General features: G+C 31.5%; 1 protein-coding gene across 8 annotated transcripts in view; it reads right to left on the reverse strand.

The window, feature by feature from the left end:
• The window catches only part of LOC115210193 (nipped-B-like protein), a 140,093-nt gene that overhangs the window by 6,627 nt on the left and 117,875 nt on the right, over positions 1–15,591 (reverse strand). For 7 of the 8 annotated variants that reach the window (XM_036502006.1, XM_029778661.2, XM_036502005.1 and 4 more), the window contains 14 exons: positions 14,518–14,629; positions 13,833–13,972; positions 13,191–13,331; positions 11,976–12,069; positions 10,049–10,200; positions 7,986–8,076; positions 6,813–6,919; positions 6,316–6,382; positions 5,398–5,452; positions 4,413–4,548; positions 3,382–3,489; positions 2,639–2,839; positions 1,332–1,478; positions 726–822 (listed from right to left, as the gene is read on the reverse strand). In XM_036502006.1, coding sequence (XP_036357899.1) covers positions 726–822; positions 1,332–1,478; positions 2,639–2,839; positions 3,382–3,489; positions 4,413–4,548; positions 5,398–5,452; positions 6,316–6,382; positions 6,813–6,919; positions 7,986–8,076; positions 10,049–10,200; positions 11,976–12,069; positions 13,191–13,331; positions 13,833–13,972; positions 14,518–14,629 — 1,648 coding nt within the window. The remainder of the gene's footprint in view (positions 1–725; positions 823–1,331; positions 1,479–2,638; positions 2,840–3,381; positions 3,490–4,412; positions 4,549–5,397; positions 5,453–6,315; positions 6,383–6,812; positions 6,920–7,985; positions 8,077–10,048; positions 10,201–11,975; positions 12,070–13,190; positions 13,332–13,832; positions 13,973–14,517; positions 14,630–15,591) is intronic. The other variant, XM_029778658.2, reaches the window with a different exon arrangement.

Below are 15,591 nucleotides of genomic sequence, written 5' to 3' on the forward strand. Positions count from 1 at the left end.
ATGAAAGACAAAGTCGACCTCAGTAGGGTTAGACAATATGACGGAATAAGCAGAATCTTGAGATTCTGCACAGTTTCTGCTGACCCAATTTCACTTACATGGCTCAGGTTACCAGAGGTAGTGGAAAAGTAAAAGACCCCCTTCGGTCATGAATGACCATGGGATTGCACCTAGAAAGTTACCCTCCTAGACACAAGTCCGGGCAAGGTTGTTTATGGAAGACCAGCAGTCGCCCATGCATACCAGCCTCCCCTCTCCACGCCACCAGTGTTATCCAAGGGAAAGACAAAGGTCGATACAGCTTGGCACCAGTGACGTCGCAGCTCATTTCTACAGCTGAGTGAACTGGAGCAACGTGAAATAAAGTGCTTTGCTCAAGAACACAACACGCAGCCCGGTCCAGGATTCGAGCTCACAACCTCACGATCGTAAGCTCGACGCTCTAACCACTGAGCCATGCGCCTTCACGCAAAGTAGAAAAGTAGACCTACCCAAAAGCGCCACACATTAGAAATTACATAACTGTAAAGTGAACATCTTAACTGTTTCACTTCACATTTGGTTATGTCAATTAATGCAAAACTACTTTTAATCATTTTCTATTGTTTAACACATTGCACCTCTTTTGTTAAATTAATCTAAAACTAAAAGACTTTATTACTCTTTATACTTATTCCACAATTACAGCCAAAGATAACTGAACATACAAATGTAATGGCATTTACCCATTAAAGTTTCTATATCTTCTTCTTCTTCATCATCATAAAAATCTTTTTTCCTTTTATCACTATTTTGATTTGAGTTATTTTTCATAAATATTCCCTGAAACAAAAAAAAATGCAATATTATATAAATTTTTTCTCTGGTTTTCAGAATACATTTGTGAGTAATAGAGAAGAAACCATCAAGTATGCTAAGAAACAACGCAAAAAAGAAAAAAGGGGCATTTCATATCATGAAGTTAATAAGTAAATTTAAAGTTTAAATTAATGGAAACAGACAAAAGAAATACTCATCAATTTTTAGTGCAAATTACTTTAACTCTTTAGCATTTTGACCAGCCAAATCTGGCCCAAATATTCTATATGGTTTGTCTTCAAACTGACTAGATCTGACCTCTCATACCTATACTACAATGTCATTTTGAAAATAAACAATCACCTCATTGAAATATTGAAACTGCAAGATAATGCATGATTAATTAAAGACAATGTAAGAATGCTAAAGGGTTCATGTGTTACAAGAAATTTCTATCAATTTTCTTAATGTACTGAAAACAATAACAATCAAGTATTATAAAAAATTCTGAACAAAGAAAGAAAAATACTTACTTCTTTGAAAGACTGTAACAAATTTGATCCTGAGACTGATACAATGATGTCTATTTGGTGAATGATAAATAAAGGTTCATCTTGTGTTTGGTAAGGAAAGAACGCCAAATTGTCAGCAACATATAACAACTCTTCTAATGATACTCTCTGAAATAATAAAATATCATCAAATGATAATATAGAGTGCAATTAAATAAGACAAATGGAAATGTTTATTTGACAAATTCAACATCAGAAACCTATAGTTTGCTTTCAGTTGTTTTGTTTACCTTTCTTTAAGAATCAGTGAAATCTCAATATCATAACAAATAACTTATTTATGAACTAAACAGCTCCCACCCATCCATCACCAATATAATCTGACACCATCCTCTTCACTGTTTTTGCATCTACTTTTTTCATGCTGGCATGGATTACATAAAACTTAAGAGAGTTTTGAAATTTTATAACCTGGTTTATATTGAATAATCCACTGAGGAACTACAAAAAAAAAAAAAAAAAAAGTCCCAATCCTAGAATGTTTCAGAGTCCCAAGTTTGAAACGCAACATGGCAAATACCAAAAGTTCTAATTAGAGACAGAAAGCACAAAATATCAATACCATTTGTGAAGTGGCTTTATTTGATGTAAGGATGACAGTTGGTAGAAACTTGATACTATGCCGTAGTCAGTGCAAGCAAAAAGATACACAAAAGATACAAAACCTCAGGATGCTGCATCTCACAGATGAAATAATAAAGGATCGCAACAGGTAGTGTATGGTAAACCTACCCAACCAATACCAGCAGAGAAAAATAAAAGAGATGGCAATTGTAGCAACAACAACAGCAATGATGATGATGACTTGATTAATTTTTTTCTTTGTTATAAAGAATATCTAACACTTAATGACTAACTAAAATATCTGTTTATTGGACCAAAACTAAATCTAGCTAAAAATAGAGGTACCAGTGTTACTCAGTAGTAAAGATATCAATATTGCTAACAACAGTCAAAAAATATATATAATAGACTCTTTAATTATTTTTTCTCAGATTCATTTCCAAATGTCACAGGGACTATATTTACCAAGTCAAATGAAATCATAATTAAGAATTAAACACCCATAAACAATTTGTTCTAACATTTATGCAAATTAAAGCAATAAAAATGTACAAATTTGCATAACATATTAAAACAAACTAAGGATTAAATACTAGAAAACATATTTTTAATAACTAAAAAGATTAACATTTTCTTTTATTTTTTAAAGATCTTTTTGAGACATTGCTCAAAGTATATAACCGAATTAAATATTAGTGACTTACAGCAGAATCATCAAATAAATTTAACACTGAAGTGAGAAGCCCTCGCCTGTGTTGTCTGTTTCCTCTAAGGACAGTGTAAAGGAATGCATTTAGACTTTGATAGGAATTATCCATGTTTCTAAGGCCACGGACCGGCTCTGAGGGGTCTTGAATGATACTTTGTATTTTGTAGGACATCTTAATTCCTTGAAGAGCCTTCATCTAATGAAAAGCAAAAATAATCCCAAATTGAATACATGAAAATAAGTATACAGATATTTTATAATCAACAACTATACTCAACGAAAAATTATGAAAATAATATGCAAATACATCATACTGATTTTACCTCCAAAAAATAATTTTTACTTTATCTACAATCTAAACCCAAAAGAAAAATTAATTTTGAAGTTTACAGAACTTTCAATTCATTTGATTCCATAATTATAATCAGAAAAATTTATTTTTATTTTGTAAAAATTAGATTTTACAAAATTATTTATCCCGTATTTCTGAAAAATTTAAATTTAAATTTAAAATAGGAATTTCAATGACAAAATAATGTTGATTTTAAAAAAGCAATTGATAAAATTCCTTTATTATTTATCTGTATATTTTAAATGGTATTTTAGCTTGGAATCAGATGTCATGACATTAAAGTATATATGCCTGAGAACTTAGTGACAATTCTAGTTTTTATTAATAACATACACTATTAGTTTTATAAAGCAATCTAAAGATTTGCTATATATAAATCAGCTTACATGAATGAAACCAGGATATTTCTTATCTATCTCTTGTAGCTGTTGATCAGCTTTAATCCTGACAGCAGCTTCACTTTCTGTTCCCATAGTTATAAGGTAAGGTACACACTGAAAAATCAAGTTTTTATGGTATTAATTTTACAGTAGTTACTTCTGCTCCTTCTCCCTCTCACTATATCATACATGCTCTAAACCAAAAAATCCCATTTGAATCATAATCAACACAACCATTTTAACATCAATTTTCCATGCTTGCATATGACAAAAGTTTGTTGAGGCAGATTTCTCTATGGCTAAATGCTCTTCTCCTCACTAACACTTTACTTATTTCCAAGTAAACAAACATGTCCAAACATGCTTTCATGGAGGATTGTATATAAATGACACAATGTGCGAGATAGTGACCTTTGTTTACGATAAGCACACACAGACATCAAGTGGAGGGGGATATAGGCACATACTTCTGCGCGCGTGCACACACACACACACACACACACGCACGCACGCAAGCAATCATTCACACACACACACACACAATGGGCTTCTTTCAGATGATGATGGGGTTTAGAGTCTTCAGGCACCTCATCCATAGGGTCCTATCAGAATCAACTGTCATTGTAATTCTTGCTGAATTCCATGTGTATGACCAACTGAGATTTTGGATATCATTCATCTTGTTTTTGGTCTGCCCCTCGGTCTCCTGCTGGTTGGCTTGGCCTGAAGAATCCATCTTGCAATTCTTTCCTACAATATTCTAATCACATGCCCATAGTACCAGAGCTGGGACCTCTCAATGCAGAAAAGTAGCAGCTCAATGTAGAGAGACTCCCTGATCTCCAAGCCACACACCCTGTTAAATAACATTACTCCAAAGCTCGTTTGGAAGAACCCTATTTCAACTGCTTGTGTTTGCAATTATACTCTTTCAGTCATTACCCAAAATTTATGATCTTTGTTCAAAACATATGAACTTGCTTATTTCAAAAATAAACGCTACTGTTTTCAATAAAAAAAAGTGCAATGACACCTACTTGTACAGGATGAATTAGGCCTTGCCGTAGAACAAGATGTATAACATCCAATGCAGCTCCACGTACTTGAGAATTGGCACAAATAAAAGATTCAAGAATCTGTTTGAGATAAACTTGTATTATTGTACTAGCCATTCTGAAATAAAACAGAACAGGAATGAAATAAAAATTACATCATATGCTATGTAATTTCATTAAAAATATTTAACATAAGTTTCATTGTGATCAAAGAAAATTCGGCAACCAAATTTATCAGGTTTTGGATGTTGATGCAGTAAACTAAATTATACAATTGATGGTTTGTAACCCAATGTAGCCTGCAACAAATCAAATATCTGGATGATAAAAATTATGCACACACATATGGCTTCCATTTCATAAAGTCTCTGTTTTGTGTGCTTATGGCAGCAGTTGTGAAAAAGTGATTAAAACTGAAAAAAATTTACTTTAAACATCAACAGATACAGAGCAGCTCTCACTACCACATGCAAGTTAGACAAATGAAACAAAGTGTTTTATATATACTAGCAGAAAGATTGTGTAACATATATATTATCTCAACTTTTCGTATACATTCAAAAACACCATCCAATGTACCCTTGCCTCATGTATAATGGATGCTTGGGTGTAAATACACACGCACATACACACACATGTGGCAATATCCTTACTGAATCTTTACTAAATTATTAGGGACTGTTTTGTGCAGTATCTATGATCAGGACACTTAACTTTCAAATGCTCAACCTGTTAAGATATAATGGTTATAACATGGTGGAATACTTTGCGTCTGCAAAAATCGCAGTATTATAAAGTTTGCTTTTTGTTGGTTCATTATGTTTAATTGTAGTTTTCTTGTGCCTACAGCCACAATAAAAAACACTAACAGCTTAGTTCTACTTTTATTTCTGTCATCACAGCCACCTACCATCAGAGTGAATTCAAAAATCAACAAGTATTAGAAGTTGAGAAAATGTCAACATACCCAGACTGTACGTCACCCATGTCTCTTAGATCTTCAGCTTTACACTGTTTTCTCCCTGAAACAAAAAATAATATTAATTGTAAATCACAACATTGACATTTTCAAAACTAACTGCCACTTACAAAGGCAGCTATTTAACATTTCAAAAACACAAATCACAATTACTTCAAATATCTTCCAACAGATAATTTCTTCCCTCCAACTACAGTGGATCACTGGATGCTGAAACTAAGTAACTCATCCCTGAGAACATTATGTTCAGGGTTATCAGAACCAAAATGCTAAAATTCTACTAAATTCAACATTTCAGACTTTAAAGACGGCCACAATATTTCAATGGTAATTAACTATCTAGATTATATAAGTGGCATACTGCTTGGCAGCTTCCTGATTCAGTATTAAGGATAAATCCTTTTATGAATGCAAAAGCAGAATGAATAGATGTTACCAACAATGCCAAAGAAATTTTTGAGATTAAAACAATTGAGTCTACATAACTGTGCACTTCCCAAAATCTTAAAAATTGAACTAAATTATCTTGTTTATCTGCTGTATATTTGCAGATATCATACACTTTCTACAGAAGAATTATGGATGAATAATCAGGAATATTTTTTTATTTATCTTAAACAAAAAGCAACAGAACTTTCTTTTAACAAGGTATGAATAGCAAATTTTACTGATTAATGAAAATAAATATCATAAAATAACCTATTAATAGTTAATCAAGGAAAGAATAAAGCTAATCAGATAATTTTAATGAAGAAAGTAACCCCACTCTCATATTATATTTGGTGTTTATTTGACATTTTCACATCAATTAATTTCAAATCTGAAAGATCAAATGAATTACATTACAAACCTATATTACAAATTAAGAATAAAAGATTGTAGAATAGTCAAACTCAGGAAACTTACATTCTGCATCAGCTTGAATCATCTTGACTTCTTCTTCAACTAAATAACCATGAAGGTTTTTCAAAGCCTACATTAAAAAAATAATAATAATAATTGCTACAAAATGTCTACAAAGACATAGGAAACAGAATATAATTTAGCACAAACATATACATCAAAATTTTTCTAAATAATTGTCAAGAATTTTAATCTCATTCCAATATAGTTTCATCCAAAGAAGTTTTTATCTATGATATTTAAATTCTTTAGAAAATTTTTAATTAGCAGATACAAGTACCATAAACATTCTTAAAACTTGTTGCAATGAACCTAATAAATCTAAATAAATCTTTACTTTTGACATAAATCACACAAGATGGAGTGATATTTTGTGTATGAGAATGTGTGACTAATGTACACATTTCTTTAGATGAATGTATTAATTAACTATTTTATGTATCAACTGTAAGTAATATTTTAATTGGTAAAATATGCTTAAAGAACAAAGAAAAACATACTTGAATTTTTAGTTTCATTGATGCATTATAGTCAGTCAGAAGATAATAATAAAGCTCTTTAAGGGTCCTCCCAAGCATGTACTCATAATGACGGATACACATGAAACCTAAAACAAAATACAATTTGAAGATAAGCTCAATCAGTTATACTGAAACTATACTTTCATGGTATTGCAGATATAAATACTGAATTATCTGTCATATTTCCATGTAATCAAGGCAAATAAGTCATGAATTTTTTTTTCTTTTTAAATTCTAGGAATTAATTGGAAAATCAGTAGCAGTAAAAAGATAGTAGTAACTCAATTTTGAAATATTTATACGCTTGTATTCTTTCCAATATAATTAATAGAATACTCGAACTTAGATTGCTTTATAACAGTAAAGTTTCATTTTAAACAAAGGTGACATTTTGTTATACATATTTGTTTGTAATTTAGGCTCAAGGCCAAAAATTCCAATGCTATCAATCCCAGTACTTGATTGACTATTTTATCAACTCTGAAAGGATAAAAAACTAAGTTGCACTTGTCAAAATTTGAACTCAGTATGAGCTGGAATGAATACCACAAAGCATTTTTTCAAATGCATTAATAATTCTACTAAACGAATTACATCTATGAATTACAACTTAATAGATAAATGTAAATCATCACTTTCAGTGAAAACCCAGAAGTCTAACTGAACATTTAATTTTAAATTTACAGCAAATGTAGAAGGCACATAATAAGTTGACACTTGTTTTGTTAAAAGTTATAAACCACAAATGGATTAATTTATAAGTGAAATTAAACTTTTATTAATTTTCTACAAGAACAACTTATTTAAAAATGTGACAATAGAATAAAATTTGATCAAAAAGACAATATTTTTCCTCGTCTTAAATTTACTCCTTTTATATTTAAATTTATACTTTAGTCATATCCCAAGTACAATAGAATATTCCATTAAAGGAGAAACTGAGTCATTTAATAGGAGACAAAGAAACATGACAAATTGATAGGGAACCAAAGAATATTGTTCAACACTATGATGGATAAGTTGACCATATTTAAAATAACCAACAATATCTTGCTGCAGATCTATGCCCCATATATAGCAATCCAAAATCCAGAAATTTTAGTTTTATAAAAAGGATATTATTTTAAAAACCAATAAGAAAATTTCACTTACCTAAACCTGTGAGAGCTTTTATGCGCACATCTTCATCTTCGTGGGCAATAAAATATGAAAGAACATCAAAAACCCGATCCTTAATGGAAACCTGTGATCAACAGAATACAATCCTCATTAATTTTTGTCTATAAATTGAAAATTCTTGTAGAACATAGGTAACTACTTTACTCTTAATTTCTGTTGCTTAAAATAAAGGACCAATATGTCATAAACAATGAATAGTGGTTTCAAATTTTGGCACAAGACCAACAGTTTTGGGGAATGGGGCAAGTCAATTATATCAACCCAGTGTTTAACTAGTACTTATTTCATCAACCCTGAAAAAATGAAAGTAAAGTTGACCTTGGTGAAATCTGAACTCAAAATGTGAAGATGAACGAAATGCCACTAAGCATTTTGCCTGGCATGTTAAAAATTCTGCCAGTTTTCCACCTTATAAACAACTAATATTGATGAATATAAACAAGCATATAGCGTGCATGCGCATGTATGCATGCGAGTGTAAAGTGTAAGTTTGAGAGGACCTGTTAGAAACTTTTAGTGAAATGTGGTCCTCCAACTAGGAGAGCAGCATTGACCCATCTAACCCATGGCAGTATGGAAAGTGAATATGAAATGATGCTGATGATATATCATTACATCATTTTCCATTTTTCCATGTTACCATGAGATGGACAGATCAGCACAATTCTAATCAGTTATTATTCAAAGTAATTAACTACCTAGATTTCTACTCTTGTTTCTCAACACAGAAGAGGCTTTGCTGGCCACTGCAAATGTGCTAAGTATCAGGCCATATCAGAAGTAATATTTTGGAGACTTCTGCTCCCTGATAGAGAATGAAGATCACTCAATTACATTTATGTACAACATGAAACTGTGGAACCCTGGGGCAGGTTAGTATGGTGAAATGTTTCAGTAGCCACTTCAACAATAAGACTCTCCTAGATGGGTTAGAGATCAAGTTTCATTGATACATTCTGTTTTTGACAGAATTTTTTTGACTGGAGGCCCTTCCTAACACCAATTATTTTACTGAGTGTACTGAATGCATTTTATCATGGCACCAGAAGTAGAGATATTGTTATGTCCACAGTAAGACTATATGGTGTTCTCAACCCCACATTGTTTCCATTTATTCACCAACCTCAACATTGGATTAACAGATTTGTCTTATTTTGACACCAGCACAAGTAAAGTTGCTTTCTATCCTACAAGTCAGGAAAGTCCTACCTACTCTACATTTTCCCTGTTTATTCAAGGTGGGGTGAACAAGAGAGATAATATAAGACAGAGCAATAGCAGAAGAATTCTATTGAAAATGCAAGATCAATATATATAATTGCATATTAAATACTAATGAATGATATGTATATTAAGTATTGTATAGATTGTTATTGTATATTTTTATATCATTTATTGCTTAGGCAACAATAAGATTTATATGCAATAAAAATGCAAATCATCCTTTCTTTCTTAAATTGCTCCTCCTAATCTTTTTCATTCTGTGGAACTAGGGATCCTACTAGTCCACTAGTCCACTGGTAAAATTATGGAACTCTCCTATGGGAAAGTATCAGGATTCTGAAATTACGAGTTATGCTAATGAGAAAAACAGAAAAAAAAATTTGAACAACAAAAATTAGGTATTATACATGCTGCACATTGCTATGTTATAATAACTATAGCTACCTATGAGTTGTCTGGTTGTACTGTATGTACTACAAGGGAAAGTTATGGGAGAAAACACTTGCCCAAAGTGCAGCAGAACAGAAACAAACCCACAGCTATGTGGTTACCAAGCAAACTTCTTAATGACATAGCCAACCTTACACCAATCTAAAACCAATCACTCAGGTTCATTTCAGGCATTTGAAATGCCCTTTTTTTTTTACACTCACACAAATTACACGTCTTTCTACTAAGTACAACTATTTTCCTACCATCATCAACAAGTTCAAATTATTGTATATTAACCCTTTCTCTATATTTCAAGCATAACCTAAGTCACTCATGTGATTTTGTTTATTAATGTTGTTCAAAACAATACAGTAGCTTACCTTTGTTTCACCCATATCTTTGGAATCAAAATCAAAGTGCCTACACAACAAACCAACTGTGAATAAAGCCCGTAATAAAGTAGGTCTTCTGCTCACAAGAGTTGGATTATCAGGATTTTTCTTATGATCAGCCATCAATTTAGACAGGACACCTGAAGAATGTTAATACAAAAAATAAATATATACACATACACACACATGTATATATGCACATATATTAGAAAAACTCACAGAAACAATTACATACAAAGTCTAGCTGTCCAAAAAGAGAAACTGAACTTTTGAAACTGCATCAATTATTTGCTGCAGCTTTATAGTAACTGCAGTGCTGCACATGGATGATCTTGATTATCAGTATAATAATAGTCATATCAGTTAGTCAATCATCCATTTATATGCTCAAAAGTGAATGTAGGTTTACTACACTGGGTGATTTGTAGTAAGTCAAACAATGGATTTGAAAGAAAAACATGTGAAAATCTATCTCAAATTAGGAAAGACTTTTACAGAGACATCTCTAAAGCTGTAGCAAATGGGGAGAGGATTGTTTGAACTGTATGTAATGCATTGTAGGAATAACACCTATAAATGATAAGCCAAAGTGAGTACTGTGACCTATGAAAATCATTATATAACTATCCCATAAAGTTTTAGAACAAATAGGAATCTGTTAAAATTTCTGTCACATAATTTCCAAATTGTAGAGAGTTTTCTGACAAGTGAATAAAAAGAGAACCAAGTTATAGTCAGTCTGCGTCATTATTCAAGTGCTGGTGTAAACTTTCAGGAAAATGCCATAACAAGTGACAAAATGTGAGTATATGGCTACAATATTGACACCAAAAAGTAGTAATTGCAGTGGGTTGATCTTTCTGCCATGACCAAATAAAGTACAGCAGAACCCCTCAAATGTAAAGATTATGTCAGCCTTTTTTAATTAGAAGTCCGTCATTCATTGTGAGCTTTTCACATTGGCAGACAGTTCGTGAAAAGTTTTCTGAGATGTCCTGAAGCATTTGAGAAAAGCAGTGCAAAAAAGAGGCCTGAAATTTGGACAAATAATACCCAGATGCTGTACTGTGATAACAGGAGCTACTCCCATGTTACTTTATCTGGGGCATTTTGACAGAAGCATAAGATGATTCTTAACAACCAGCCAGTTTACTTTCCGGAACTAGACTCTGCAAACGTTTTTGTTCCCAAACCCAAAATCAGACAACATACGACATATTTATATATGTGTGTGTGTGTGTATGCATATATATGTATGTGTGTGTGTGTATATGTATATATATATATATATATATATATATATATATATAAATAAAAGCTACCAAGAAAAAGTATTCTAAATGCATCCCAAAAATGGGGGGAAAGGGGGGGGGATGTTGGAAACAATGTACCAATAGTGAAGAGAAATATTTTGAAGGAGACATTCTGAGTAAAGTGATAAATTTACTTTTTAAAAAGTTCTTTCTTTTTGGACAGATAAATTCATACAAGACAGATAGATGCCAACATACTCACAAGACAGACAAATATTAAGAGATACTAATAAAATATACGCTACATAAAACATATATAACACAATTACTTTAGCATTCAGATTATTCTGTCAAATGTAATGCTTATTTATTCACATCAATTTGGATTAGTCATGCATTATCCTGTAGCTTTGAAATTTCAATGATGTGAGTATTTATTTCTGGAATAATATTGTAGGGTAAGTGTGAGAGCCCAGATCTGGTCAGTTTGAACATAAAACTAGTAGAATATTTTGGCTGGATATGGCTGGTTTAAATGATAAAGGGTTAAATAAGAAAGCACTGGTTTTATTATTGATAAAGGTAAATGGAATAACAGTACAAAGCAAATGAAAACTGCATTCAAAATATACAAAAATATAAATTTTCATCAATATACTAACCAAAGAATTTTTGAAAACAGTCTTTGACCAGCCTGTAATTATGACTGACATTGTTCACAACAGCTCCTAAACAACTCACACAACTCTGCAACACCTAAAATTTGTAAAGATAAAGTATTTTAACTTCAAGTCACACAGAAAAAAAAATCAAGTCTAGATTTAGAAGAAACCTAAAAGATTAATACAAAATGTTTGTCATGTTCACAACTCAAAAAAAATATTTACTCAACACAATGGAGCTGATGCAACTCTCTGGCTTGCCAACTCCTTACAAACTGTCCAACCCATGCCAGCATGGAAGACAGACATTAAATGATGACAAATTATAGAATGTAAAACTAGACAATCAGTAGAGAAAATAAAATCGTTGCATATTCAACTAATACTAAGCAATGAAGTAAGAAGCTGCACTCAATTGGTTGATTATAAAAAAAAAACTAGAACATGCATATTGCCATATTGATAAAGAGAGCAAATGGAAATTTTATTATAAAAATAAATGAGTTTTCTCACATATAGCAATCAATGTATTGCAATGTAAGTTGTGTACCCTGGTTAAGAACACAATTTGGTTAGTGTTCAGTATAAAAATAAGAAACATAAAGCAAATACTTCAAAAAAGTAAAAAATGTGATGTATTTATATTCATCACAGTATTAATACTAAATTAACTAATTTACATGATAAGTATAGAAACTTGAATAAAAGTTTATTTATTACTAGTAAAACTAGACTGATGTTTTAAATGTGATGAATATCATTTTATTTTTTCACTGAATCAATATATTTATATCCTAAAGTAGCAGAGATGGTTGTAACTGTACAAAACATACTATATATTGTGTGTTTTGTACAGTTACAACTATCTCTTAATAAAACTCATTTAGTACATCTCTGTTTTGAGTCTAAATGCCATCCTTAATAACCAATTTTCAGTCCTCCAAGACTAATCAAATAAGTACCAATAATACAGGTTATTCAAGGGTAAATGATTACATCCCTATTCAACAAAGCATTAAATCTTTCCCTATTCAGAATTTAAATGTTATACACAGCTGTGATCTTGACAAAATATAACATAATGCATGCAATAACATACCTATCTTTTCTGCAGAAAAAATATTTTTTACTGCATGGCTAAGTTTTACACGTGCACACATACACACTCCAGTAACATAGGTAACTGTTACTAATAAATGAAAATTGTCAATTTACCATCATGCCATGCTTAAGAATTAATTTTATCATGTCTTCTTCCAACTGTGCAAGGAATGATTCACTTGGGTGGTCCATCAGAGGCACAATTAATTCTAATATTCTGGCAACATGATGAAGAACCATTGTGTCTTCTACAGTCTAAGAAAAATATATGAACAGAATTAGTTAATATTTATCAAAATTTTTAAATATTATCAAGTCATTATAATACCAAATGAAAGATATTTAAAAGGAATTCAAGATAGAAAATTTAAAATATTAACATTTGCTTGATATTTCTCTTCAAAATATTAATTTAAAAAAATGAACTCATTAACATATCAGTGTTATCTAAATTAAAATATCAATAATCTCAAATTCATTTTAGAACAATAGAAATTTGTGCTATTTTGATGAACATTAACAGCATTAAGATAAATAATAACTGTGGTGGTGATGACTTATTAGCTTACACAGCTAGGTTATAGAAATTTACATAAATTTCATTAGCAACAAATATCAATAAGAATGACATATAAATTCAACTATCTTTTCAAAATTTTAATCATAAACAGTGACACACTAATGTAATCTGTGACCAAAATGCAAAAAATGATATTGAGATCAAAACCATAAAGCATAATTTTAAATGTTACTAACATTGCACTTGATATCCAGGTAAGGCTGCAAGGTTGTTCCATGATGCACAGCTAAATCAGGTCTTATCTTGCTGAACATGTATAACGTTGACAGACAAGCCACTAAATGCTCACTATTATTTCCAGATCCATCCACTGTTTCTTGAAAGAAAGTAATGTACAATAAAGTAAACCCTTAAAATATTTAGGAATGATCATTCATCTTCTTTAGTAAGGAGAGTGGGGATGAGGAGAGAGAGTGAGGAAAAGGAGATAGAGGAATTGGAAGGAAAGGAAAGAAAGTTGGTAGAAATATAGTTAATGCATCTGTATACATTCAATGAATCAATGACAAAATGAATGATTCCTAATCTCTTTTATTTAAGTCAAAGTGTTGTAATCTTTCATAGATATTAAAAAATTATGATGATGACGAGCCAGAGCTAATTAAATAATATAATATAAAAATGATAAATTTCTTAGAGAAGAAACCTGATAAATTTCTTAGAGAAGAAACCTCAGACATGGAAGCAAAACCAAGAATTGAAAGGCCACAGGGTAAATTTGGCAAAGTGGTAAAACCTGATCTTGAGATGCTGACCTCATATAAAATGAAAGGTATTAGGAAAGAACAATATTTTATAATCTAAGTAGAATTACACTTTTATTAAGATCAAACAGGAAAATAGAAGTGAAATGAAGCTCACCGACAGATTTTTCTTCCAATGATAAAACATTACCGACAAGGCAATTTACAATTTGGCGACAAGCTTGAAGTGCACTTTTGTTGACTTTCCCATTTTCATCTTCTTTTAACAGCTGCAAATGTATATTTACATTCAAAAGAAAAGTATAATTTAAACAAACACACATAAATAGAAAATCTCATACAGTTCCACAAACAAACTATAAGCATAACAGACTTTGGTTTAAAGCTACTCAGAGTTTCAACTTTTCTTGTAGACCCAAAGCAACTTTAGAATGCTTAATACTTAACTATTTCTACTTGAATTTTCAATATCTATTTCTACTGCTACTAAAAAGCACTGATAATGATGCCACATAAAAAGCATTCAGTGGTCGGCATTAGGAAGGGCATCAAGCTGTAGAAACCAAGCTAAAACAGACTATGGAACCTAGTGCAGCGCCTGGCCTTGTCAGTTCTTGTCAAGTCATCCAACCCATGCCAGCATGGAAAATGGATGTTAAATGATGATGATGATGATAACAACGACGACTGCAAGAACAAAGGAGCCTCTACAAGGTCCCTCAATCTGCTAGAACTAGCAGCCTAATCTTCTTCAACTTACACACTACCAACTTGAAAAAGAAAAGACACATTGGATAATGTAAACCTACATCTAAAATGAAGAAGAGGCACAATTTGAATGCTTTTAATCATAGGTCTGTTCAATCAGCACTGATCTGAAGATAAACATTTATATCAGGTTGTTATAGTGTAGCCAACTTAGCTCGACTCTGAGCTGTTTGCATGTCTTTTTAACACGTTCATAATCTGATATATTAGCAGCTTGAGACTCTTTATTTCTCTTTATAATGCACTTGATATACTTTTGTAACAACTGATGATATGTTGTAGTGCCAATCATCAAAGAAAACAACTTTCAGTTCAACCTAATCAATTGTTGTGACAGCAATACAAAACTATTCTTGCCTTTCTGTCTTTTATCATCTTAATTTCATTACTATCATCATATCTTTCTTACTGACTGAGCACACACATCAACAAAGCTACATTCTGAAGACTAGACTTCTTCCAT

The sequence above is a fragment of the Octopus sinensis genome, linkage group LG4, assembly GCF_006345805.1.
Source record: "Octopus sinensis linkage group LG4, ASM634580v1, whole genome shotgun sequence".
Classification (NCBI taxonomy): Eukaryota; Metazoa; Mollusca; class Cephalopoda; order Octopoda; family Octopodidae; genus Octopus; species Octopus sinensis.